Source organism: Larus michahellis, chromosome 2 (assembly GCF_964199755.1).
Source record: "Larus michahellis chromosome 2, bLarMic1.1, whole genome shotgun sequence".
In the NCBI taxonomy this organism is placed as follows: domain Eukaryota; kingdom Metazoa; phylum Chordata; class Aves; order Charadriiformes; family Laridae; genus Larus; species Larus michahellis.
The window spans coordinates 53,130,375-53,154,826 of record NC_133897.1 but is presented as its reverse complement, the minus strand read 5'-3'; the positions used below and the strand labels follow the sequence as shown (position 1 = coordinate 53,154,826).

The following is a 24,452-nucleotide window of genomic DNA, read 5'->3' as shown; positions in this document are numbered from 1 at the left end:
GTGTCTATCTACATTGCTACAAATCAGGAGTAATGCAGTTAGGGGGACACAAAGCACAGATTTAGAGAAAGGCTTAGTCTTTTCCCTGAAGTCACTGGAAATGCTCTGTTGGCTTAACTGCGCCAAGATCAAGGACCTGGAGATGGTGACAGGCAGACTTTAAAACAATTTTTCTTCTGTTGATAAATGTTTATACCAGAGAAGAAACAGCCAGCACTTCAAAGCACAGTGGCCAAAGGAATCTGTGCTTTTCGGGACACTGGTGGATACTACATTCCTTAGGGTGCTTTGCTTGTTTCTTTCGAAGAAGTAGGACTCCAGCAACACTTCCATACCCTCAGTCAACATTCAAATCCCATTAAACACTCACCTTTTTATTAAATAGAGGAGGTTTCCTGAAGAACCACCTGATCATATGTAGCGTGAATAAGAGAAATAGTACAACATCGTTAGAGTGACAGACAAAATGAAGTGCAAAGCCCAACTTAATTTCTTGGAAACTACATTTCCAAGAATGGAGAAGTATTAAAAATAAAAATGGAACAACAAGTTATCTCTGTAACCTTTTTGGGTGCTGACATTAAGAAGTAAAGCTATATCCAGGGACCTGCTGCCTCTTGCCTGCACTTCAGACTGTAGAAAAACAAATGCTTTTAAGTGCTGGGTTGTTTGGATCTGGCTTTTAATCCAGATCTGGCAGCTTCTTCCCATCTGTTGAACATAGTAGTCTCTTGTAAACCAGCCAACCTGACTTGTCAACAGTTGATCTACTTTTAACTTTCCCTATAAATTGCAAAGGGAACTGTTCTCACTCTTCTGAGAGAGTAAGCGTCTCACAGCTATACCACATTGGGAGAGATTCGGGTCCTAAACATAGGCACCAAGTGCCATTTTTGACATCCCAGAGTACCCAAGACACCTGCAGCAGGGCTGGCAGATACAACACAGGATGCCTGAGAGATTGTGCACTTCTGGAGAGGCAGCTGGAGGTGGGAAAGATGCTGTAAAGCATCTTAAATAGCACTAGACACCAACGTTTAGGTGTCTGCATTGCTCTCCCCACGAGTGGCAGACTTACGAAAAGTAGTATTAGGCCAGCTGCGCACCTCCTGAGAAGCTCTGCCTTTCAATGGCAATTCACCCAAGTGGCTGGATGCAAATCTTTCCTCCTCCAGGAAAAAAGCTAGCTAAAACCTAAGCATCTATGAACATCTATAATCTTTCTTTTATGACTTGAATGAGAAAAGCATTCCCAATTAGGAAAGCTTTTGTGCATAAAACTTACCAGCAGGCTATGCATATACACCCTGACTATCCACAGCACACAAATCAAACTCCATCACCTGCAGTGCAAGAGTGACACCGAACGAGGAGCCAAAAAAGGCTCTGCGCTTTGTTGAAGATTAGACTAGGACTGTGACTACAAGAAGCTCACCTCGCAGCAACCTACAGAGACATATACTTCAGAGAAGCAGGCCCTACAGGTTTTTATTTTGCAGTATTTTTCCTCTCCTCTTTTCTTGCTCCTTCTCCTCTTGCATTATACTCCCTCTATTCTTTGCTCAGCTCTTCCCTGGTCTCTCTCTCTCCTTCTCTTTTCTGCGTTGTGCCTCTGAAGCTTGCTTTGAGGAGCAAATCCTGTCCTCCCCGCAGCTCGTGGGGGGAAACTTGTGGACCGAACATCATTAAATCCTTGCAGGATTGGTATGGGGGAAAGATCTAAGAGATAAACCCCTAAGGTAGGAATAATACACTTTGCATTTTAATAGTGGTGCCTTTGTTATTATCACTCACAGGGATGCCAACTGCATATATCAAGGAATCCTTTATGTTTTAAATAATCCGGTTCTTCTAAGCTAAAAATGAATATAACTGTCTGCTGCTTCTCTCCTGAGGGTCGCCAGTCCATTCAAAATCCAGCCCTTATGTCGAGAAGCTCTTTTCAGCGGAATAAGAGCCCCACAAAACCCTTAGAAAATATGGCTTGGAACAAAACTACCACCAGTTGATTTTTTTTTCCTGTTTAATAGCCCTTCTTTCAGCTAAAGTTCAACACCCCTCTGTTAAGCCATTCTGCTGCATGGCTCCCCGGACTGGGGCTGCAGTTCCAGCACAAATAAACTACTGGGATCGCTAGAAATTAAAAATGCATTTACAAAAAAGTAAGAAGCTGTTCTTGGGTATGTATTACCTCCACAAGCGTAGGTAGTTATAAGCAGCTCTGTGGAAAGCATTAGCACAGTTACAAATCAAGTAAAAACATCATGAAAATGAAGGGGTTTTTTAGAGAACTGTTTTCATGGATAAATTGAGTCCTCAAGGAACTATTTGTGATATGGGATGCAGTCTGTGATTAAAACAGTTGAGAGAGAGAAAGAGATGAGGGAGAAGAGTTACCCTTACTCTGTTGAATGTCCTGGCAGCTATTCCTGGATCTCTCCTGCCCCCGTCTCCGTTGCTTTCCAAACATTTTCAGGCTGGTAGGGTTTTTTAGTTTTGGTTGAGGAGTCAGTGTTGGATTTGCTTCTGCTTCTGAGCAGCCCCAAAGTTCATAAACCTTGGGATACTTGAGCTGAACTTCTTGATTTTCCTTGCTCTTGTACCTTGTGTGACCGACAAGGAGCGGAACTAACGTGCGCTGAAAGAGCCTGGGTCCAGATAGCACCAAAAGTGCAGGGTAGACAAGAACGGCTTATTGACTTCTAATCTTTTGCTGCCTTATGCTGTAAAAGCCATTGGAAGTGTAACGGTGCAAAGAAAAAAAGTCTCTGATTTTCCCCAAATGAACTCCAGGTGGAACAGAATTTCCAATACAGATGAAGTTAAAAAAAATATTATTATTTCTTAACTGGTTTTGAAGCCAATGTGAGGTATCTGATGCGTGATGGCTCAGTGAGCCACAGCATGTGTTAACAAGGCCTAATTTTTCTGGTCAGAGGCAAGACTCCCAAAGAAACAGATCAAACTACGAATGGCAAAGCAATATACAATACCTGTGTTTTGAAATAGCATACTTTATCCAATCTATAATGTACCCATGGATGACAATCACAAGATTTTTCCGCAATTATTTAGAAATTCTGAATCCTTTCCCTGTGTTTATCTAACCATTTTTTGGAATATTTTAGCAACTGATTTTACTATCAGGGTGCTTCTACCAAAACAAGGGATCTTTAACAAGTGCTGAAGAATATTTAAAAGAACTTTGTAACTCCACATCTGAGCATTCATGCACAACCATCACAGCTGAGGATCTCACTCAGCCAGTCAAAAATCAGAAATAGCACACGACATACAAACCTGTGTGAAGCTGTTGGAAGGTAAGACACCAAAAACTTATTGGAAAACAATGAAACAATAATAACTATCTGTTGAAAACTCTTCAGCAAGCCACTTTGATAGAAAACATTGATTAGGACCGTGAGCTGCTTGTTGTACAACCACAATGGTTGTAACAGTGGCAGAGAACAGATTTTTTATGAACTGTTAACCTATACCAAGCCCCTTGCAGGGTCCCTGGTGAGCAAAGCTGGTCACCCAAAATGAACGTCAGCAATTCTGATGTGAATATATTCATGAGCCACGGGTAACATACATGGAGAGCTGAAGGTCTCTCTCCCTGGGCCTGGATGCATACCCTGTCCTGCAGCCAGCTGCAGAGGCAGGAAGGGTCCACCACCTACAGGCAGTAATGGGAATTTTTAAGAAAGGGAAGGCAGAAATCCCACCAGCACGGAGCTTGGAGAAGCGCTCCTCCAGGGTGAAGATGCATGTCCCAAGAAGGGCAACAGGGAAAAGTCCCTCCATGCTGAGCTCTGGCACAGCACTGGTGTTTCTGTAGGAGGCTGGAGACGAGCATTGCTCTTGGTCCCTGGCTTGGCTTGCCATCCCTGGGTTCTGGCTCTCAGCTCCACACCTCCCCCATCAGATCCTCCTCTCTAGCATCTCTTCCTCTCATTGCATATATATGGGGCTGTGAAGCACCATTTCCAGAAGAAGGTTAAGCTGTCCCAGGTGGGACTAGGTCCAGTTGGTGGCCAGTTTTTCGCTTTACTGAGAGTGGCCATTTAAATCCTCCTGTTTGGGGAAACTGTTATGCCAAAGGAGGCAATAAAAGCGAACCTTTACAATGAGGTTAAGAGAAGATACGAAGGGAAGATATCCTGGGATTTTTCTATCACTTGTAATTTTCTCCTTTTTTAAAATTCCCTTCTCAGTTTTCTTCAGAGTCTTTTGCCCTGACACAGGCTCACCTCCTTTTATATCCTGCAGGTGTCTGTAGTGTAAGTGGAAAGGAGACACACGAAGGGGAGAGAAAAAGGAACGATGCACGCAGTGAGAGGTTTGTTTTTTTTTTAAAAAGTCTATGAGGGACTTGGGAAAAGGAAAGAGCAGAAAGTACAACCTCTATTAATGTAAAGAGAGCAGAACAAGGTAATAGGGTATCAGGTACTGAGATAAACTGGATCTAAATGAGAAGAAACATTGACACCTACTCATCCATTGACCATCTAGTTTGGCCTTTGTTTTATTCTATCACCAGAGAGCACATCTGGGGGACTGCAATAATTGGAGCCACTAATGGCTCCTGTGGCTTACAGACAAGACAGCTAGAAGCCATGACACCAAACACAGTGTAAAGCACTTGTGCAGGAGACCTGAAGCCTCAGGAGCACCACATGTGCCACAGGCAGGAGGAAGGCGTATGAGAGGCATTGCCAGTGGCATCAGTGCTGGCACCAGAAGGTAATTTTTTAGGCAAAAATGCCCACCTGAGCCTGGAAGTGACCCTTGCATCACGCTAACCTGTCTGTGCAGCCTCTTCTGCCTGGTAAGATCTCTGTCAGACCTGGGGGGTTGGGGCAGACCCTTCCTGATCCTAAATCTCACAGGAAATCCCAAGCATTTAACAAGTTTGTAAGTAGCACTAGGGGCAGCAGCGGTCCTCACTTGCAGCCGGCATGACTCATCTGTTGGAGAGGAAGAGCATCCCACAAAGCCAAATTATCTACCCGAGGAGAATGAATTCTCCCAAGCTTCTGCAGCCAGTTTTCTGAAGCATGAAAATTAATTAAATACAATAGAAACACAATGTGATAATCACAGAATAATCAAGCGTCTTTTAAACCTGCTGTTGGGGACATCACGTAATCCAACACACAAAAGCCAACATCATAAACCTTAATTTCTAACGGAGATTACTGTCATCCCTTCACACAACCCCTTTGACAAATTTAATCAAACTCTGTCTTGACACAACTCAGGGTTTCTATTTTGCCCCCACTCCTCTGTTTTGAGGGCTATTCTAGGTTTTCACTCATTGAGAGTGACCTTTTTTTTTTTTTAATTTCCCCTCTAAACAGAAGTAGGAATAATGAAAACCCATGTTCTTGTACCAAAACTATCCTTCAGTTTAAACCATTCTTCCCACTCTGTGGTGTTTACGCCTCAAAAGGATTCAAAACCATAATCCTTTTTAATTTTTGCTTTGCTCATCAGAAGTCTCCATTGCCCTAATCTTTCCCAAAGCCTTTCTCTCTATCTATTCCCACCAAAGTCAGTCCTCCCTAGGCAAAACAGACCAAATTCTGAGGTGTTCTCAGTGGCTTATGTGAGGAAGGACTGTCTCCCTGTCTCTAGAGAAAATGCTGTGCGTGATGCATCTTGCAACCTCCTTAGTGTCTTTCCAGCTCTATCCTGCACTCCTGGCTGTTCCCTGAAATTCCCCTTTATAACCCGATGCTTCTCCCCTTCCACCACCTCTGGCTGATGAGCCACTAGTTTACAGACAAGAGTCTTATCATTAGCTCTGACTTGCATGGCTTGTACAATTGTATTCGCTGCGATTGCCGTCACTGCTGTCCCCAAGCTCATCTAAACCATTCCCAGGTAAGGATGTGGCCCACTTCAGGATGGTTAATACTTTGCAGTTTTGCATCATTCACAGATGCCATCAAGCATGCACCTCAGTCTTTGCTCTAAGGTCACCACTCCAAATGTTAAGCAGCGTTAGCCTCAGGAGAGATGCATGATGGACACGGCTCCTCTCTCAAACCCACTGCTCTCCCCTGCTTAGCTGGTTCTCTACCCACCTCTTGCTTCCTTTATTAATATTCCTCTTTTCACTGTACACAAACATTTCCTGTGAGGCACCATGCAAGACACTTTCCTTAATTCTAGGTAGATTAGGTCTCCTGCATAGACCCTTGGCAACACAGAAGATGTTAAGCCAGCCTCTCAAAATTAATTTATTCATTAAAACTTTACAGTGTTAAATTTTGTCCCAATTTTGGTTTACCTGCATGTCCTTGATTATTCCTTTAAAATCTTTTCTTAGAGCACATTAAGATGCCTGCACCATTGACCTCCACAGTTTTGCGAGGGGACTTCTGTTTGCTGGTCTCCAGCTCCAAAGGATGTCACAGGACGTCATGGACACCCTTGCTATGAGACTGATGATCAGTTTGTGCCTGCTCTGCCTGCCAGCGTGGCAGCCCTGTGAGCCCCCTGTGCTACTGTGGGGTGCAGAGTAGGGCCCTTCCAGCATCCCCCGTGGGAGCGCAGAGCAGGGGCGTGCAAGCAAGTGGGGACCATGCCACAGCCTCCGGAGGAGATGGAGGGCAGACCCTTTGGCTCCATCACTACTTGTGACATCCCTCTAAATCCCCACTTTCAGCAATGGCCAAACCCCCCCTCCAACCCATAGAGTTACAGTACACTGGTTTTTAGCCCAGTGGAAATTCTTAGTCAGTGCATGGATAAAAGTGATCAAGTCACACACCTCCCCACTCAGAGCCAGAAGAAAAGACACTGAGTTAAATAAATGCTGTTCTCTATTTTTCCACACATGCAATTAGGAAGGGGTTTCTCTTTGTTTCTGAAAGATGTTTATTAATATAGCATCAAATATCAGACTAGTAAGGTTTAAAAAAAAAAAAGTTAAAAAACATACCATTTTGGGAAATATTCTGTAAGTCTCTGTGATTACAGCGATTTCTCTGGCGTAAACGTAGATACAGAGAGTCTGTCCAGCCTCTGAAACAAATTGAGAAAGTGCAAGCTGCTAAACTCATATGATACTGATGAAAACACAGCTGATATTAAAAATGAAATATGTTCTCGTCTATGAACAACTCTATGCCTCAGTTACGTATATACTTTTATTTCACCATCTCTCTTTTTTGTGGTCATAAATCTTTTTCATCTTGAACAGGGTGGCCTAAAATGGAAGCCAAGATATCCTCTCAGAAACTATAAATTGATGGAGAGTTTCTTTGAAATTGTTCCATCCAGGATGCTTTTATCCAGGTCTTTCAGATAAGGTGTTTAAAAACCTTTCCGTTAAACAGCATTTACCAAAACAATCCTGTTGATTGCTCACTAATTGACTTTTCAATTGGTTGTTATGGAACAGTAAATAAAAGAGAAGAAATATTGGCAGGGTGTTCATTTCCCAATGCCATAAATCTTGGACGGATTGATCTGAAAACTGGTTATGCTTGATTGTGATTAGTTGCCTCCCTTACTCTGCAGTGTTGAGAAAAATGAAAATGCAGATGAAAAGGATAACAGCCCAAAGGGAAGCTGAGGAGAAGACCACGCTCCCAGCCATGAGTACATGGTCAGCCCTATAGTGGCTGCTGATTTTGTGTTTGAACTTAGACACCGAAGGAATCAGATAACTTAAATACCGTGGTTTAAGAACAGCAAACTTGGACGAATGCAGAAAAACTGAAGGCAATGATAAGTTTTGAAACCACCAATAAAAAGTACCTACCTACATAGAAATGCATGATAACATCAACCAGTCACCACACAATGAGCTACCCAAGAAACGCCCGAGCTCTTTGGTTTTCAGCATAACAGGCGGATGGATGAGAAGCAGCAAATAGACCTTCTTGGTCAGAGGATATTAGCTAATCAGCAGCCACTCGAAGAAGCCACTAATCAGCAGAGGCTCGAAGTAAATGGGAGCCTCCTGCTGCACATTGCCTACCAGTCTCCACCACACGTAGTCATCGTGGAGTGGGATTTTGAGCTACTTCTGATAAAAATGTCCTGAAGTCCCAAACAGTCCTTCTTTTTTTTCTTCTAGACATGCAAGAGATTAATAAACTCAACACTGAACCAAGGCCTATCACTGAGAACTTCAGGGTCAATACTAAGCTTTGTTCACTTGTGAACTTCAGATTCTTTGGACCCTGGTTAAATACTGTGTATTGAGTAGCTGGACATTGTAATAGATTTTTAAAGGTCGGTTTTGCTACGGACTCTGAAAGAGGAGGCTGCACGGATCTTCTCTGTTGACTTGTCAAGTGGTACACCTCCTTAAAGCATACACTGTGTGAATGTAGCTGAGGCTGGGAGCCTGGTTTTTGCACAGGGAGGAAAAAGAAAGCAAAAAGTACAAGTGTATGGTGCAACAGCTATTTTTCCTGGAAAATAACATATTCTGCCAACTTTTTAATTCTGTTGGTAGAGAGCCTCTTTAGGCTTGGCTCATGCTTAATTTGGCATTTCACTGTATTCCTGACCTATCATCTTAGACATACAAAATACAAATTATCAGAAACTCAGGCCAGACCAGGCACTGTTGATGACTGTGTCCTTCAGTTCTGGCAGGAATCAAGGGCCTCTTACTGCTGGCCAGAAAGATGATTAACAAAATTAGAATTTATTTTTTTTTAACTTCACAGTTAAAACTGCAGGCATTTGAAGGTGTTTTCTTTGTGTTTGGACTTTGTTTTTCTTCCCTTCTGGCAGAGACTTCTTTTTTTTTCCCATCTATCCCTGCATCCTTCTCCATCCTCGTGAACCAATGTGACACAGCAAATTAGGTCACAGGAGTTTCCAAATTCTTCTTTTGCAACTTTCCCCTAAATGTCAAAAAAAAAAGGGGGAAGAAAGATTGCCCCAAAAAAGGGAACACATGAAGTAACCCTGGGGTTACCATTTATTTCACTGTTTGAGCAGCAAAAAGGAAACAGGAGGAAGAGGGAAAGTTAAAAAAAAAATCTAAGAAAAGGAAAATGCTGATTTTTGTCAGTTTCAGCAATGTTTCCCTTCTCCCTGCCCCAGAATTATGAAATTGTTTTTTATTTCTTTGATTTTTTTCTCCTAAATTACAATCTGACCAGCTCTAAAACCTACTCTGAATTTCAGGAAGCAGAGCTGACTAGCATTTTTATCTTTCCTTTCAGGCACTGTTTGTTTTTTTCTTGCTGTGCTTTGAGGAACCTCGAGACTTGCTACGACTTGGCCACCCTGCCTGTTGTCTTACCCGATGGTGGAGTTCAGAAACCCAGTGATCTCTGAGAACTGGGGCCAGTCAAGCTCGTCGGTGAAAGCCATTGGGAGATTAGCAAATGATTTCTGAAAGAGAAATTTTTAAATCAACACTGTTTCATCCTCAGACAAAAAAATCCTTTCGGCAAACTCAAGCACTTCTTAGCTGGAGCATTAGCGGGACAGCAGCAATTGTAATTGTAGCTTGAGCAGTAATTATTTATGCATATATTTAAAAAGTTGACTCTTTTAAGATGGGCATATAAAGGGATGGAGGATGGAAAAGCAGAAGAGATATCTGAAGTGAACCTCCTGGCACCCTTTAATTTTGAAAGACCCAGAACTCCCCCTGACATGGAGCACGTACTGCAGGTGCAGACCACCAAGGCAGCAGCTGTTTGCTGAAGCATCCGTCCTGTCCAAAGGTGGGTCTCCTTGGGCACAGGAGAGATGACAATGGATTGTCCACACCGTATACGACAGAAGGATGTCGTTAAATTCACTCAAAGCTCCCTTGCCCTCTACAGCAGGATGAACTGCGAGCATCTCACCCCCTAAAAATCTCAGCCTGGTCCTCCCTGCAAATTTTGGGGATGGCCCTAAAGCAACAGAGAAAAACACGTGGTCTGCCATAATCTTCGCATGCAAATAGATGCAACCTTTACCCTTCTCTGCTTTTGCTGGTATTAGTCCCTAGTGTTTTTTTAAGCAACCGCCTCTGTGAAAGCCTCTATGCAGATGCAAGCCGTGTTGCACTTCCAAAACACAGTGCCCTGTTTGTTTCCACTTTGATTTGTGAATGTGTCAAAAATCATGAAAGGTGAGAAAAATGGCCTCAAGAAATCACGCCACCTCAGAAGGACGACAACATGGAGTAAATTTTCAGCTTCTCCCAGTCTGGGGTACACTCGCAAAGACAAACGCATAAATCCAGTGTGCTCATGCTGAAAAACTGTTGATGAAAAAGGTAATAACCAAAAGAAGGTCAAAACATAAAAATCAGAGAATTTACAGGCCGGTTTAGTCAGTGTAATTTAGTAGCTTCATTTTCTTTTCAAGCAATTGTAGGGTTTCCTTAAACCCCCACTGCTATAAACAGCAAGCAGGTGGCTAATTCTTTCTCCAGGAGGGTCAGAGGTAACTGAGGAGCCACGGAAGAGCTAAATCTTGTGGTCCCCACCGCTCATTCCCAGAAAATTATCATTTAGGTGAATGGGAGCTATGCTTGAGTATATGCTTAAGGGGTTTGACTGTAAAAGGATGGGGGGAGACACAGGGAAACGGGAGGAGAGGCGAAAAAAGGGGGGTTGTCGGGGGGAAGAAATCCTGAAGCCAAGCTCCGAGCAGCCTAATGCACAGCAGATGCCAGTTTAAAGCATGTAACAGCATATTTGACCTACTTACAGTTCATCTGCATTAGTTACCAAAGTGAAAATGGGTCCGGCCTTATTATTTTTCAGTTGGTCCTGCCTCTCTCTCTCTCACATATACATATGTGTCCTTGTGTGTATCTGTATATACATATATATATGTATATAATTTACTTTTTTTTAGGACTGGAGAGAAATTCCAAATCTGCCATCTTCAAATCCGATAGTTTTGTATGCAAACAAGCACTTAATCCAAGGGCACAGCTATGAGCAGAAGTGGAGGGGTAGAGTATGGCTTGGCCATTTGCAATATTTCCTTCCTTCTAGCTTTGCATTAAAGGTGACGGAAACGTATAACAAACTATAGATATGATCTCTTGTAAGTCACAGAATATAAGAGCATAAAAAGAGCCCAAAAATGATTAAATATTTTTAAAACAAATCCTTCTATGACCAGTTCTCTCATTATTTCCCGTTGGCACTCCAAAACGATATTTTCATTGGACAAGTCCCAGTAATTTTTAACCAGGTTTTTTTCCCCCTTCAAACTTAAGTTAAATATGAATTAGCCAGAACCTAATTGAGTTGTAAATTGGTTTGGAAAGGAATGTTTGAGCCCAGAATTATAGTTGCATTTGAAAACTGTATATATGTTTAGCATTGACGCTGTTCCAGCAAAGCACTTAAAGCCAAAATTCTGAAGATATTTCAGGACCAAAGGGTGCAGCTGAGTAGTTAATGGAAATTTCAGAAGAACGCTAGACCTTGAACTCTGCAGCGATGTCTAACAGACTGCCTTTTGCTTAGTCTCAGATGCAAATGTGCCCCACTCTAGAGGTGGATCTATGTTGACTTTTAGCTTAAAACTCTTCGGAACACAGCCTTGTTTAAATACCATTCTCTAGACTATTTTGGCTGAGAAACCATGCTTCAGCCTACGTGCCAGATTTTAGCGGAGAATGATTAGAAAGTTATTCCAGCCTAGCTTCAAATGCCATATTTTTGCCTCAAATGCTCTGGATGTGTCTCATTTTGAAGGAACGTCCTCACCTCCTGGATGTGTCCTACCTTGAAAAACGGGGCAGCCAAAGCCATGGCCGATGGTAAATGCACACATGCCGAGCTGTGCTTAAATGGAAGAAGGTTCAGGGTTGCTATGGCAAGAGATTTTCAAAATCAGAACACAAAAGGGCACTGGAAACCTAATGCTCATATGAGCCTTTAGAAATGCCAGTCCCAGAAATCCTGAAAGCGCTGAAATATCCCTTAATTTGAAGGGGAATTGGGTATTTGTTTTTATACTGACTTTAATGCTCTTCAAATCCTCCTGATAGCATTAAGCACCACAGACAACTTTCTTATTCCAAGTATACAAATAAGCAAGCCTTAGAGCTCTTGAAGAAAGCACAGCCTATCTTTTTAAACGAGCATGTGTGGCATTTCTGCTCTGTAAAGCTGTGAGAAACATAGGTTTGAAATTAGCAAAATTGTTACCTTATTGCTCCCAAAATGCAGCGTCTTAGTCATCACGATACTAGCTGGGAGAAACTTGTTTGCAATTCATTGGATTTAAAGGGAATCTAGTGAGTGTTTTTAATAAGATTTTCACAGATCAAGCTCCTCTTTTTTCTAGTGGTACAAAAAAAGAATTCACTAGGATAAGTGTGCCAGACATTCTGAACCCGCATTTAAAGAAATACTAAATTCTTTTAATAGGAAACATACAGTATGAAACAGTTACTTTAATGAAACCTGAGAACCCCTTGAGTTTGTGGGCAAATAGATATTTACTGGATTACAGATGGGATTTGTTTTTCTCTTTATTCAGCATGAAATAGAGATCCAAGAGTTTTAAAATGCGTCTTTCTAGAAAGGGTATTATTTCCAGCACATTTATAAATACAGTGCTTTTATCTCTAGATAAAATTGTCTCTAAAATGAGATTTAAAAGTAAGCTTTTATCCCAGAAATATAACAGAAAAATGCTGCATTTAGTAGCTATTTGGAAGTCAATTGTAAGCAGATGGACAGAGCAGCAGGAGCACAATATCCATCGCTAGACACACCAGTGTTTTCAACATTAGCTTTCCGCAAAATACCATCCACCTCAAAAAAACCCAACCCACTATTTCTTTTGCTTTGCTAAACCTCATAAAGTGCATGCCTACTGCATTACACTTAATTTTTAGTGTCCAGATTTTCAGGTCAAAGGAATGAACGTTCAGCTCAATTCTTGCTGAACCTTTTAAAAGAAGAAAAGCGTGTCAAACCCAAAACCTATGGACAAGCAAAAAGCCAAAATAAAGTTGACTCATCCCTTTCTTACAGCTATATAATTCCCTTCCTGTAATTGCTCACTGGGTGTTTGGGGATTTACTGCAGTGACGGCAGGTTGAGGACAGAGCGACAGGCTCAGCTGCCTCTGCAGGGACATGGAGGCAGGTATCCTCAGGGACGGTCCCAGCATCATTTCCTCTGTGCTGCTGCACCTCAGCTAGATCCCTGTAGGGTAGATTTTGGGACCTGGCAGTACCAGGTTAGTCAAAAACTTCAAGGCACCTGCGACTTCCCCTAGTGCTACCTAAAGTGGGGTGCTTTTTGTTGCTCGTTGTTTGTTTTTTTTTAACTGGAGAAATAACATGCCTGAGCTATAGCTTTCAAAGATGTGTCCACCTTGTGGTGGACATTTTCCACAACAAGCAGTGTCCCTGTATGCTCTTTGTGGGAAAAACATACTCTAAGAGGGATGATAACTGTATTTCTGACTGGCTCCTAGGTAAAATCTTTGGAAATAGCACTTGAAAACACGGGTCCCCACTCTAATGTCGTGCACATCTCAAGCTCGGGGCTGGACAAAATGGGCAGGGAGTGCCTGCAGCTGCATCAGTGCAGGCAGGATGGCGCTCGGGTGCTTGCGAGTTGACACACACACCCCCCTCAAAACAGCCTCCATGGGAAATGCAGGAACATGAGTCAGGTCTCTGGATTTCCTCACTTAGGTTTAAGAGAACAGTAAAACCAGGCAGGCACTATGGGACTCGCTATGGCACAAGTGAATGATGCCACTCGATGCATTCCTTGACATGGCATGTATGACAGGAGCGTGGCCCCCTGCACTGAATTACATGGGGGGCTATTACCCTGTGAGAAGCCAATGCTAAGAGGGTAGTAAATTCCAAATTAGACCAGAAAATTCAAAATCCAATATATAACAGCTTCCCAACAACAGTCTTCGACATGATGGCGCTAGCATTTGCATTCCCAAGCCGTTCAGCCCAAACACCCATCTGGTCACCCTGGCGCTAATCATCCCATTACCCAAATGACATCCTGAGCCTGCTTCAGCGAGGAAATTTCTCATTCACATTCTCTCGTCCCTCACTCATCATTACTGCTCCTTTGCACGGTAGACTATGCGCTGCTTAATCAGGGAAAACAACCATTCTGCACAGCCTCTTAACTAAATTCTCAGCCATCGCTGCTGAAAAATTATTTCCCCACCTAATTAGCTTTAAAACAGGAATCAACAGCTGCCACTGATGTGGTGCTGATTAACAGAAGGGCCCACAGCATTGTTACCGAGTGTAAATTTTACTTTACACTTGTATATGTAAACACTTGTATAAGTGAACATGTGTAAGGATAAATATAAATAAGAAATATAGGAAATATATAAAGTAAATAAAACAGATACGTAAAAATATAGAAAAACATTAAAGTAATAAAACAATACACTTAATAATCTGAATTAACAGGCACAAAACATCTAAAATCTTGGACCGAGCCTGGGGAGGGGCAAGTCCTATTTGGAATTCCATGTAAAGTGTTGAGATTCCACTGAAATGGAAATTAAAGCTTTGAACTGACTCTAGTATTGACTGTAGAGAAAACCATTTGATGAGCTAATTTTTCTATGTGTCTTATCAAAGAAATTTGTGCAGAATCAAAGTGAAGTGTCTTGAGTTTGACAGCACGGGGGAACAGCAGGTACACAAGGCTAATGCCTTATCCTCCCCTCTCAGAGCCCTAACTTCAAATTCTCCCTGTGGTCCCAGATTAAGGATGTTTTCTGTGAGATTAGGACATAGACTCTCCGTACTTTCTCTGGCCACAAAACCATCCCTGGATGTGCTTAGAAATTCTCCTCGAGGAAGGATCGAAGCCAGTTAATTTGTTAATTAAACCTACAGATGAAGGATATTTGCCAGTGGCACTTAATGCTGCACATCAAGAGACAAAAGTATTGCACTTTCACAACCCCAAGGCAGCTAAACTGCTGCTATTGCCATTCGACACACAGAAAGCAAGACACAGAGGACAAGCAAGAGGAAGAAGCAGTGGCAAAGTCTGAATTAGCTCAGCAATTTTTTTGCTAGGACTTTTGTGCTCTGGCGACAACTTTCTCACTTAAAGTGAGCTGCAAACGAAACAACTTTTTACTGTTGCTAGAGTTTAAACACAGATACTAGGGGGTTTTGTACAACTGAACTCTCTGTATCTTTGCATTAATATTTAACTGCTGTATTTTTGCCAGGTCAGTAGGAAAATTTACAAATAGTCCTAGAAAAGAACTCACAAATCTCATGTGTCCCAGGCACCCGGGCGGCTGTGCAGTGCACTACCGTAGAGCTCAGCTAGCTGTAGGAGGGCTGTGTGTCCTGCACGGTAATTAGCCCAACCCTGCTCTGTTCTGGGCAGCTATAACTGGCTTTTCCAAGTTCCTCTACATTACCAACACACCGTGCTATACCCCTCTCAGAGGTCTGTCTGATGCTGCCCAGCTTGGGGTGTCCAGCATCTGAAGGGACATAAGGTTATCTACGCTGTCCTCTTTTACCATCTTCCCCTAGCTCCAGTAAGTGGTATTTTAAGCAATACCTTAATGCATCCCTTTCTTACTGGGCCCAAAACAGATGCCAGCCCTCGTGCCTTGTACTGGTGCATGAGAGATGTCTCTCCTGGGACTGGCTTGTGGCAGCTCTGGATCTGCATGTGAAGTCCAGGCTTCATATATTATATTCAGCTTCTCCAATTTCAGTGATTCTTAACTCCTTTTACTTTATGTACTGTGAGTGGAGTGACTAGAAAGGCCAGAGAGTGAACCCATCTCTCTGTCTTCCTTGCACCAGTGCAGGGTACTATCTGTAACCTGGAGTCACCCTTTCTGCAAAGGAAAAAAGCTCACTTCTCCTTTTCCAACCAGTTCTTGATCTTCCCCACACGCTGGCCAGATGGAGTAGAGCACTGAGAGCATGCATTTGTGGGGTCTTACACAAAGAGCACCAGTTCCCTTCCCCTGCAAGTTGCTCTACACCCATCAGACAGTAACAAAGCGCCATCAAAACTCACTTTATAATCTGCACTCTGGCTCCTGACCTTGAAGCTTCTCCCTCTGCATGCCATTAACAGCACTAGATCCATCCAACTAGCAGACTAGCAAGCTTCAAGCAAGAGAAAGGCCTTCTAAACCTTCATTACAGTGATAATAAAATGCTGACATAGTCCAAAACTATTCTTGCCTACATGGCTCTGCTACCAGTGTTGCTGCCAGAATCATCATCACCATCAGTATTATTACCATCTTTATTAGACAAGATAATGTCAATTATCATTAGTGTTAATTTATTATGCTCATCATCAGCTCTGTCATCAATGTCATTGGTCTAATCGTTGCTCACAAACGTTTAACAAAGAAAAACAACTGCTAATCTGCAACATTTAAATCAGCTCAGTGAGCAAAAGTAGGAAAATACACAAAACTGTCAGACCTCCAATAGCACTGTTACTACTGACGTTTTGGAATAAGCATTGTTCTCCAGAAAATGTCCATATCCTTCTTCTACAGAGGCCAGTGGAGGAGTAGCAGGTCTTCACCAGGGAAGGTGGGCAATGACAATCCATCTGCTCCCCACTGTTCAACAGATCCTTGTGCAGAGAAGGACAATGCACAGTCCCCCCGGGCTAGGGAATGACACCGTCTTGGGGTAGGAGACAACAGCGAAGGACAGGAGCATACCTGCGCATTTATCTCCACCCCCCAGTTGCAGTTTGCTGGAATGATCTTTTCCCCTCAATTATTTCACTCCACACCAGTCAACTGCAGCAGCTGAGGCTCTGCATAATTCACAGTAAGGTGCTTTTTGTTGTTGTTTGACAATGGGAAATGCTGGGGTACTGCCCAAAGACCGACATCAATGTGTCAGTGATATTTTGTGGTCACTACAGAAGCTCTTCCATTTAGGACAAGTCCATTATAAACCCTTGGATGACCCCCAAACACCTGCAGATGTATTTGTGCAATGAGCCTCAAAGCCTGAACATGAGAGTTACTAGATCTATTTCACATATGCTATATGTGAGGGAAAACAAACAAGTTGCCCAGGGAAGCTGTGGATGCCCCATCCCTGGAGGTGTTCAAGGCCAGGCTGGATGGGGCTTTGAGCAGCCTGGTCTAGTGGGAGGTGTCCCTGCCCATGGCAGGGGGGGTTAGAACTAGATGGTCCCTTCCAACCCGAAACATTCTGTGATTCTATCATATGTCATTTCAAAGCCAGACGCCTGAAACAGAAGTTCCTGGACTGTCAGCAGCATCACTTCTGCAACACTAGCACACCACGGAGCCATACCAACAAGCCTGCTAATGGCAGGACTGATCCCACAGGCAGCACGGGTCTCCTCGAACCACAGGCACGTGAGCTGACAGCCAGATGTCCTGGTTTGTGTCTCTGGCACAGCACTGGGCCATGGAAGCCAAACTCTTCCCTGACCCAATTGCACAGATGTCGGGGGAGCAGCGGTAGCTCAGGGCTCTCCGTGCCTTTTTATCTTCAGAAGAGCAGCCGCCGGAGGGCACTGACGCACGTGTGACCATGGCTATAAATTCCAGTGCAATGAGGCGTTTTGCACTTGTTCCCCTGCGGCACAGGGGAGAACGCAAACAGCAACCCACAGTGGAGCGCTTTTGGCCACGCGAACACGATTCCTCACCGCTGACATCTCCGTGACGGTCATCCACTCGGGAGGGATGTGGAAGTGAGCACCGGCTGAGTCTCCCAACAGCACGACCCCTTGCGAGTCCGCACCTAATTAAGGCATTGTATTAGTCAGAGAAGCAGAAAGAGCAAACAGAAGCAGAGGATGGAGAGCAACCCTGACAGAGCAACAGCAACGGCAGCTGATGGAGTCACAGGGTGACTGGCTACACCACCCTCCATGTGGCCCAAATGTTCAAGGCCCTGCAATGGGATTTTCGCTCCATCTGCAGCAAAAACTGACTAACAGGCGTGTGCCAACAAGCCTAGAGAAACAACTGGGGACTGGGCATGAAAAACAGGAGAGAGGTCTTGCTAATCAGAAAAAATCCTGGTTGTATGCAAGGGTGGATGTGTTATTCCAGCAGAGGCTCTTGCTGTGCAGCTAACATTTATCTTTTACTACCAATAGAATATGCATTAAAAAGTACTTAAACATTTAGGGAAATCGGATTACTCAGGAAATTGCTCAAAGCTCCTTATAACAGAACTGGGTGGTGGATGTGCCACTCATATGAGGATTTCTGCTGGAACAATCTGGCTGCTTTATAATTAATGTTACTTAGCATGTGTAGATCGCCTTTCATCTAAAAACGCTGAAAAGTCTTGCCAGGTGATGGTTCATCCCTGGGATGCTGATTTAAATGTAAAGCAAGGTGAGCAGCACCTGTAGTCACAGCTGTTTGGTGAGGGTGTTACTTGTCCATGTGTGTATACACAGGCACCCCCATCGCTGTCTGGGAGATCGGGCGATGCCATTGCTCCACCTCTTTAAGGCCTTCTCTGAAAAAGTATCAGCATGATTGCTGATATTTACGGCAATGGGACAAACTGGACAAACGTGGATGTTAAACTGCTCTCCTGAACCCCAAGGCCACCCCTCTGGGTGAGGCTTCGGGCACCACAGAAGAGGCAGCGGTGACATCTCTGTTTGCTGCTCTCCTTGATCTGTGTATTTAAACTTAATAACTGAGCTGGCTTTTAAGAAGAAATTACCAGCAGCCTATCCTTTTCACATTTCATCTGTGCCCATCCTCAAGATTAAACAAAAAAACCACACACACTGATTTTGCCATTTTGCTTTTCTCATGAAGTCATAAAGCCTGTTGTCTTTCCCCTACGTTGGCGATGACCATGAAAATATTAAGATATTTATGAAAGGAATACAAAAGACACATTGTTTCTTGTATTGACTGTAAAGTCTTACCTTTGCAAAATTTCTCCTCGTAGGGAATTCCGTCTTTTGGATCCACACCCTGTTGGAGGAGAGAAGGGGCAGATGATAGTATCTATGTAGCGCCTGAAAAATGGCGGTGCAACACAGAGGCTGAGAATTCAGCTCTTCTTGAATCTTTGCCTGCAGGAAGCACCGCATCACGATAATGATGTTTTCCATTACATTATTTTAATAAGTATATGTACATTCAAATTAATTATAATAGCTATAATTTAAATAATCATAAGCATCAATAAACAAACTTCGCTCATAACTGCTTCGTCTATGTTTCCTTAGTTTTGAATAAATACAGTTTTATTACTTGGAATATCAAAGGCAGTAAACAAATAGGAGGAATCCAAATCAGTTCATAAACCAGAATAAATAAAAAAGAAACATTTGCAGACTAATTTAAAAGGAGGAAAAAAGAGAAGACGCAATCAGGAAGGAAGCATAAGATGTACTTACCCATATGCCATTGCAGTTAGAGTCACTGTTCACATCCCAGTTATCAGGACTAAAACAGAGTTACAAAAGAATATGCAGTGTTACAGAAAAATACATCAAAAGGAGTTTTTGAGGAAATCAGATCCTTTCTGCTATTTTCCATTAAGAATATAAAATAACTAGAAATTCCTTTCTGCACAGAATGGGGGGGGGTGTTCCCCCTTTGAATCTAGCAGAGGCAATTTTTCCTACTAAAACTAATTTAAAGTTAATAATGAAATAATGAAACTTACCCTTTTAATTTGCATATTCACTGAGGCGAAGTGAACGGGGGTGATTTTTGCAGAACACAGACCCTTTCTCCCTGCCCCTTTCCTTGCTTTTAAGTGTTCACTGAAATCCAGCAAGCCTCTCACTCCAAATTCAGTGTGGGGTAACGAGGATTTGCTCTGGCCCATAACACAGTATAATTCTCTCGGGTGTCTTTTACAGGGACACTCCATCTATCCAGTCCAAGCACTCTGTAAGCCCATTTCTGCCAATGCAGGTGTCCCTCCCAGGCTGGTGGCACATTATTCTCCCAAGCCCACATCCTAAAACTCACCTTATCTAGTCAAAAGCCCTTTAACTCCTAAGCTATAAAAACAGTCCTGGCCAGTAACTTCTTAACAAACCCATGCTAGAGGAGAGCTTTACTTTTGAAAGAGTATTGAGCCCAGGGTAACATAGCAAGAGCAGGGACCTTGTTCAAGGCCACGCTGTTAGGTGGCTGTGCTCTCCATTTCAGCTGTGCGTGGGAGCCCATGGTCAGGCAGCTGGGAGGTATTCGCCTAGACGATATCCACTTAGAAGGACACGTATTTAGCTCTATGTTTCTGCCAACATAACATGAGGATTGGATGCTGCAGCTCAGAAGCCAGCCACGTTTGCCCTCCCTCCCTGCCGCTCCCTAAAGCAGGCCCAGCCCGCATTAGCTCAAGTGTAAGCCTCAATGGCTTGGTTTCGCTCCCCACCTTTGCCCTGTCTGGACAATTTTGGCTGCAGACACTTCAGAGAAAGGAGGGAAACCTCTGAACCACCTCTGCCGCTAACGTGCCCCATCCCTGGTCTCAATCATCCCCTCTCATCTCCATCACGGTGAAATCAAGCAACGAGCAGTGACGTGCTCTCTTAGAGGATGGCCAAAACCAAATATGGAGCTCGTTCTTCAAGAAGACACAATCATCAGAAAGCCTTTAAACGAATGAAAAGCTTTACCGTCTGCCAGGGTACATGGTGGTGTTTTTGTCGTCGCAGTCTCTGCCTCGCCAGTGATAGCCCCTCAATGTCTGAAAGCCAGGAGAAGCACACAGATAGGATGTTCATTGTTGCTCTTGCACTTTTAATTTAAAATATCTAAAATGAGAATCTAAGTCAAGGTGTAAGAATAAAACCCAGTAAATGGGTTGTATTCCAGAGTCCCTTTGCTAAGCTTTAATAAATGACACCTTGCACACTTTGGTGCAGAAATAAGACAAGCTGGCAATTTAATTTTTATTTTTTTTATATGACTTTACTTCACCTCTTATTAATTCAGTAAACAGACCACTCGGCAGCAGAGCAATTTGCTTCTTCAGGGAGCACAGCTTTATGTGTGCGTCTCCTCAGGTGGCATAAATGAATGATTGTTTTTTCATCCAGAAAAAAAGCCACCTTTTATGACAAAAAAATCCTCTATTCACTTCACTCCTATACCTGTTTTCACATGAATGAAAAAGGCTTTGCAGAAAGTAGGAGGAATCTCTTAGACTTTCTCATTATCAAGGGATTACTGTATCAAAGGAAAAGCTTTGCTTACCGGGAAAGTACTAAATTTATCTCCATCAAAATCTTCAAAAGGCAGTTTATTTCTTATGACACTGTAAAAAACAAAAACAACAAACGCAGTGTTAACATATGGAAGGGAACCTATTCATAAAGGAGAAAAAAAACATGGTAAAGTGTGCAGAAGAATAGCTGGCATGTCGTTTGCAGCTACACATGCAGTTTTAGCTCCGTGCTTGTACTTCAGCAAAGTGATTCTGTCCAAAGGAGCAAATTCCGATTTCTTTCAATATCCGTTGACTGAGCTCTGGAGATGAGGCTGATGAACTCGCGTATGGCTGCAATGTTGAACCTTCAGTCTCTGAAACAAACTAGGACATCAAATCTGTGGAGGAAGTAGCCATCATTTTTGGAAATAAATACTACACTCAGCCTGGCAGAAGTCCTTCTGCCTGGGAAAGAGCTGCAGAATGGGGCCTCATGCTGATGGAGACTAACCTTACTCTTTGTTAAAATACCCTTTCTCATATCCCTGAAGTCTTTACATCGTCTCTCTCCTGTTGTGTCCAGTCTGGAAGACTTGCAGTTTGCATACCAGGTTACAGCTACACACACACACACAAAATGCTTGTTTTATAGGGTAAAAGTGGATTTATTTTGAAGAAGGATCATATACGCTGAATTCACAGGTGTCATTAAGCTTTAACTGAGGATCAGAGTCTCATCTTGCAATTTCTGCTTCTAGTCCCACAAACTTCTGGCCATGCTCAAACATGTTTGAGAAAAGTATTTTACCTTGATTCGAGCCCTCAGCGATCCCCTAAACTGCTTAATTACATTAACCTTTGAAAATTACATCTTTTTTTTTTTCCATTGTGACTTTTGTTTCCAGCAACCCTATAGGTTTTAGCAGTACCTGAAGAAGGTCCTAAAATGGTGGTGTCAGCTCTGTGCCCCTTACTTTTTAGCTTGGATACATGCTAGCTTTCACATGGTGCTGCCCAAGAGTGGCATCTCTCTTTGGCTATGGGACACAGCTTAGCTCACCTACATTAAGCAGCCTTTCGTATTTGGCCCAGCAGGCAGCACTCTCTGAATGATACACTAACCAGCCTTTCCTTGGAAAGTTTGCTTTCTGAGTTGAAACTCTAGAACTCATAAGAGATGTTGAACCTAGCTCGGAGAGCAAAGAGGTGCAATGAGGGTGGATTCCTCAGACTGCAGGAGCATCAGGATAAGGAAAAATACAGAAGAGACAGGTGATGTGCACTCCTGGTGGGGCTTGTAACCCTTATTCTGTCTGTAATCAATAATTTCCACATGCCGCTTTGGTCTACGTCTTCTCTGCAGTAAGGTTCAGTTGCAAGGAACTGGCAGAGATCCAGAGTAGCTTAAAAAGTCCAACTGCCAAACATGGTTTTTGTAGCTACAAAAAGAAGAAAGAAAAAACCAAAGAGAGTGAAAGTGAAAGTGCTTGAGAGAGAGAGATCAGAAGAGTTGAACACATTCGATCCAACATGTGATATACAATTTGATTCCTGCTTCCACTGTCTGACCTCATGGGGCTCAAACTTAGATTATTCGTCCTGACTTACATATCAAAGGTACTTATGAGATGTTTCATGCTAATCAACCCATTCCCAATAAACTCCTGAAATTTGCAGTTTCAATGAAGTGAGCAGAAATAGGAGAGCAAGTTAGTTTTGGCAGTCAAATCAGTCAAAATATACTGCTGATATACTGATTTATTCTTAGATTTACTTGACCCCTCTTCCAACTCATTGGAGGACATTGACAAATATACTTTAGGAGTAATAACCCAGCTGGTGTCCCAGTCTTTGTCAGAAACTGACTCAAAGTCAGTACTGCCATAAGGTATTTTTCCTGTCCGCCATTCTCCCAGCTTTCTTAAATACCTTGAGATTCCTCTACGCTTTGCAACTGCCACTCAATTCATGTTCCTCACAGAGTGAGGTGCTGGTGGCCTTCCTGCACGGAGCCCTGGGCACAACTGGGTGAACAAATGAGATGGAGAAGTCTCTTGGGTTCACGAAATGTCAGGAGAAACTTGTCTCCCTCTTGGAGGTGTCATATTTTTGTGTGTGTCATATATTTGACGTCTGTGACCCACTAAAATTATGCAACTATTTTAAGTATTGAAAGAGCACAGGGATCCCTCTGAGGCATCTTACTTACCTGAACCCTGTGCAACCTGGACAGTGGTTTTATGAAGGAAGCCAACAGAAGTAAAGTATAGGAAGCTTTGTTAACTGAGGATGATTTTTGAAAGAAACAAATGTACTATATTCTGTTTCTGGTTAAGGACTGAAAACTTCATACATACTATTTAATCTTCTCACACAGGTTAGCCAGAAGAGGAAATGCACATACACTTGAGAACCCCGTGAAGATCTTCTGGAGGGGAAGAAAAGAAAAGAAGATGGATGCATTAGTTCATAGAGTCAGTGTGGCTGGGGATGTTCACTGTCAGTAAAGTCCAAACCTAAATAATGTGTTTTCTGCCTAAAAAAATCTGAAAACTCCAATGACTCCATTAAGGATGCTGCATGCCAGAGGATTTAGACCTGACACAGCAGTCAACTTAAGGATTTTGACTGAACATTTTACTAATCAACTACTCTTGCTTTCAAAGAGCTGTAAAATTAAAAAGGAAGGAAGAAGCTCCTATGAAACTATGTCCTCTCATGTACCCAAGTTATTTTTTTCAGTCTTTGTAAAAATTACTGTTCTTATATTCAATAAACACAATGATATCTGACACTCAGTGCGAAACTAGTGAAAGCAACACATTGTGGGCCAGGACGCTGGTTTCTACACACTCAGGGAGGGATGGATAAGCCAAAGGTCAGGAACACCTGCAAAGAAAGGAGAAATGGGAGGATCCAGGATGTGCATAGAATGCCCTTGATTTTTTAATGAGATTTTTACCTGGAAATCTCATCACTAGATTTTATCTCAGCCAGACCTGCAAGCTGTAAAAGACAGCTGCTGCAGAATAAACTCTCTCAACATTAGAAGACCATAGCCATGGGCCAATCCGGTTCAGGTTCCAGGTAGTTAGGAGGCTTCAGAAGCTGAAACAGACCTTCCTAGTGAATGCTCAACCTACAGAAACATTGCGCTGCATCGGCAATCAGTCCCACAAACATGCTGCTCATGTGGCTTCACTGTAAGTTCAGGTGGTCTTTAAACACCGAGGGCATTCAAGTGGTCTATAAATACAAAGGGCTAGTCGGCACACACTCTAATTAACTGTATTCACTAAGGCTGCATTCAGCA

At 42.9% G+C, this 24,452-nt stretch overlaps 1 protein-coding gene across 13 annotated transcripts in view; it reads right to left on the bottom strand.

The window, feature by feature from the left end:
* The window catches only part of AOAH (acyloxyacyl hydrolase), a 116,741-nt gene that overhangs the window by 50,280 nt on the left and 42,009 nt on the right, over positions 1-24,452 (bottom strand). For 12 of the 13 annotated variants that reach the window (XM_074575435.1, XM_074575438.1, XM_074575436.1 and 9 more), the window contains 9 exons: positions 23,497-23,567; positions 21,187-21,247; positions 20,607-20,677; positions 19,371-19,419; positions 18,894-18,942; positions 17,643-17,737; positions 9,281-9,372; positions 6,953-7,035; positions 371-407 (listed from right to left, as the gene is read on the bottom strand). In XM_074575435.1, coding sequence (XP_074431536.1) covers positions 371-407; positions 6,953-7,035; positions 9,281-9,372; positions 17,643-17,737; positions 18,894-18,942; positions 19,371-19,419; positions 20,607-20,677; positions 21,187-21,247; positions 23,497-23,567 — 608 coding nt within the window. The remainder of the gene's footprint in view (positions 1-370; positions 408-6,952; positions 7,036-9,280; positions 9,373-17,642; positions 17,738-18,893; positions 18,943-19,370; positions 19,420-20,606; positions 20,678-21,186; positions 21,248-23,496; positions 23,568-24,452) is intronic. The other variant, XM_074575432.1, reaches the window with a different exon arrangement.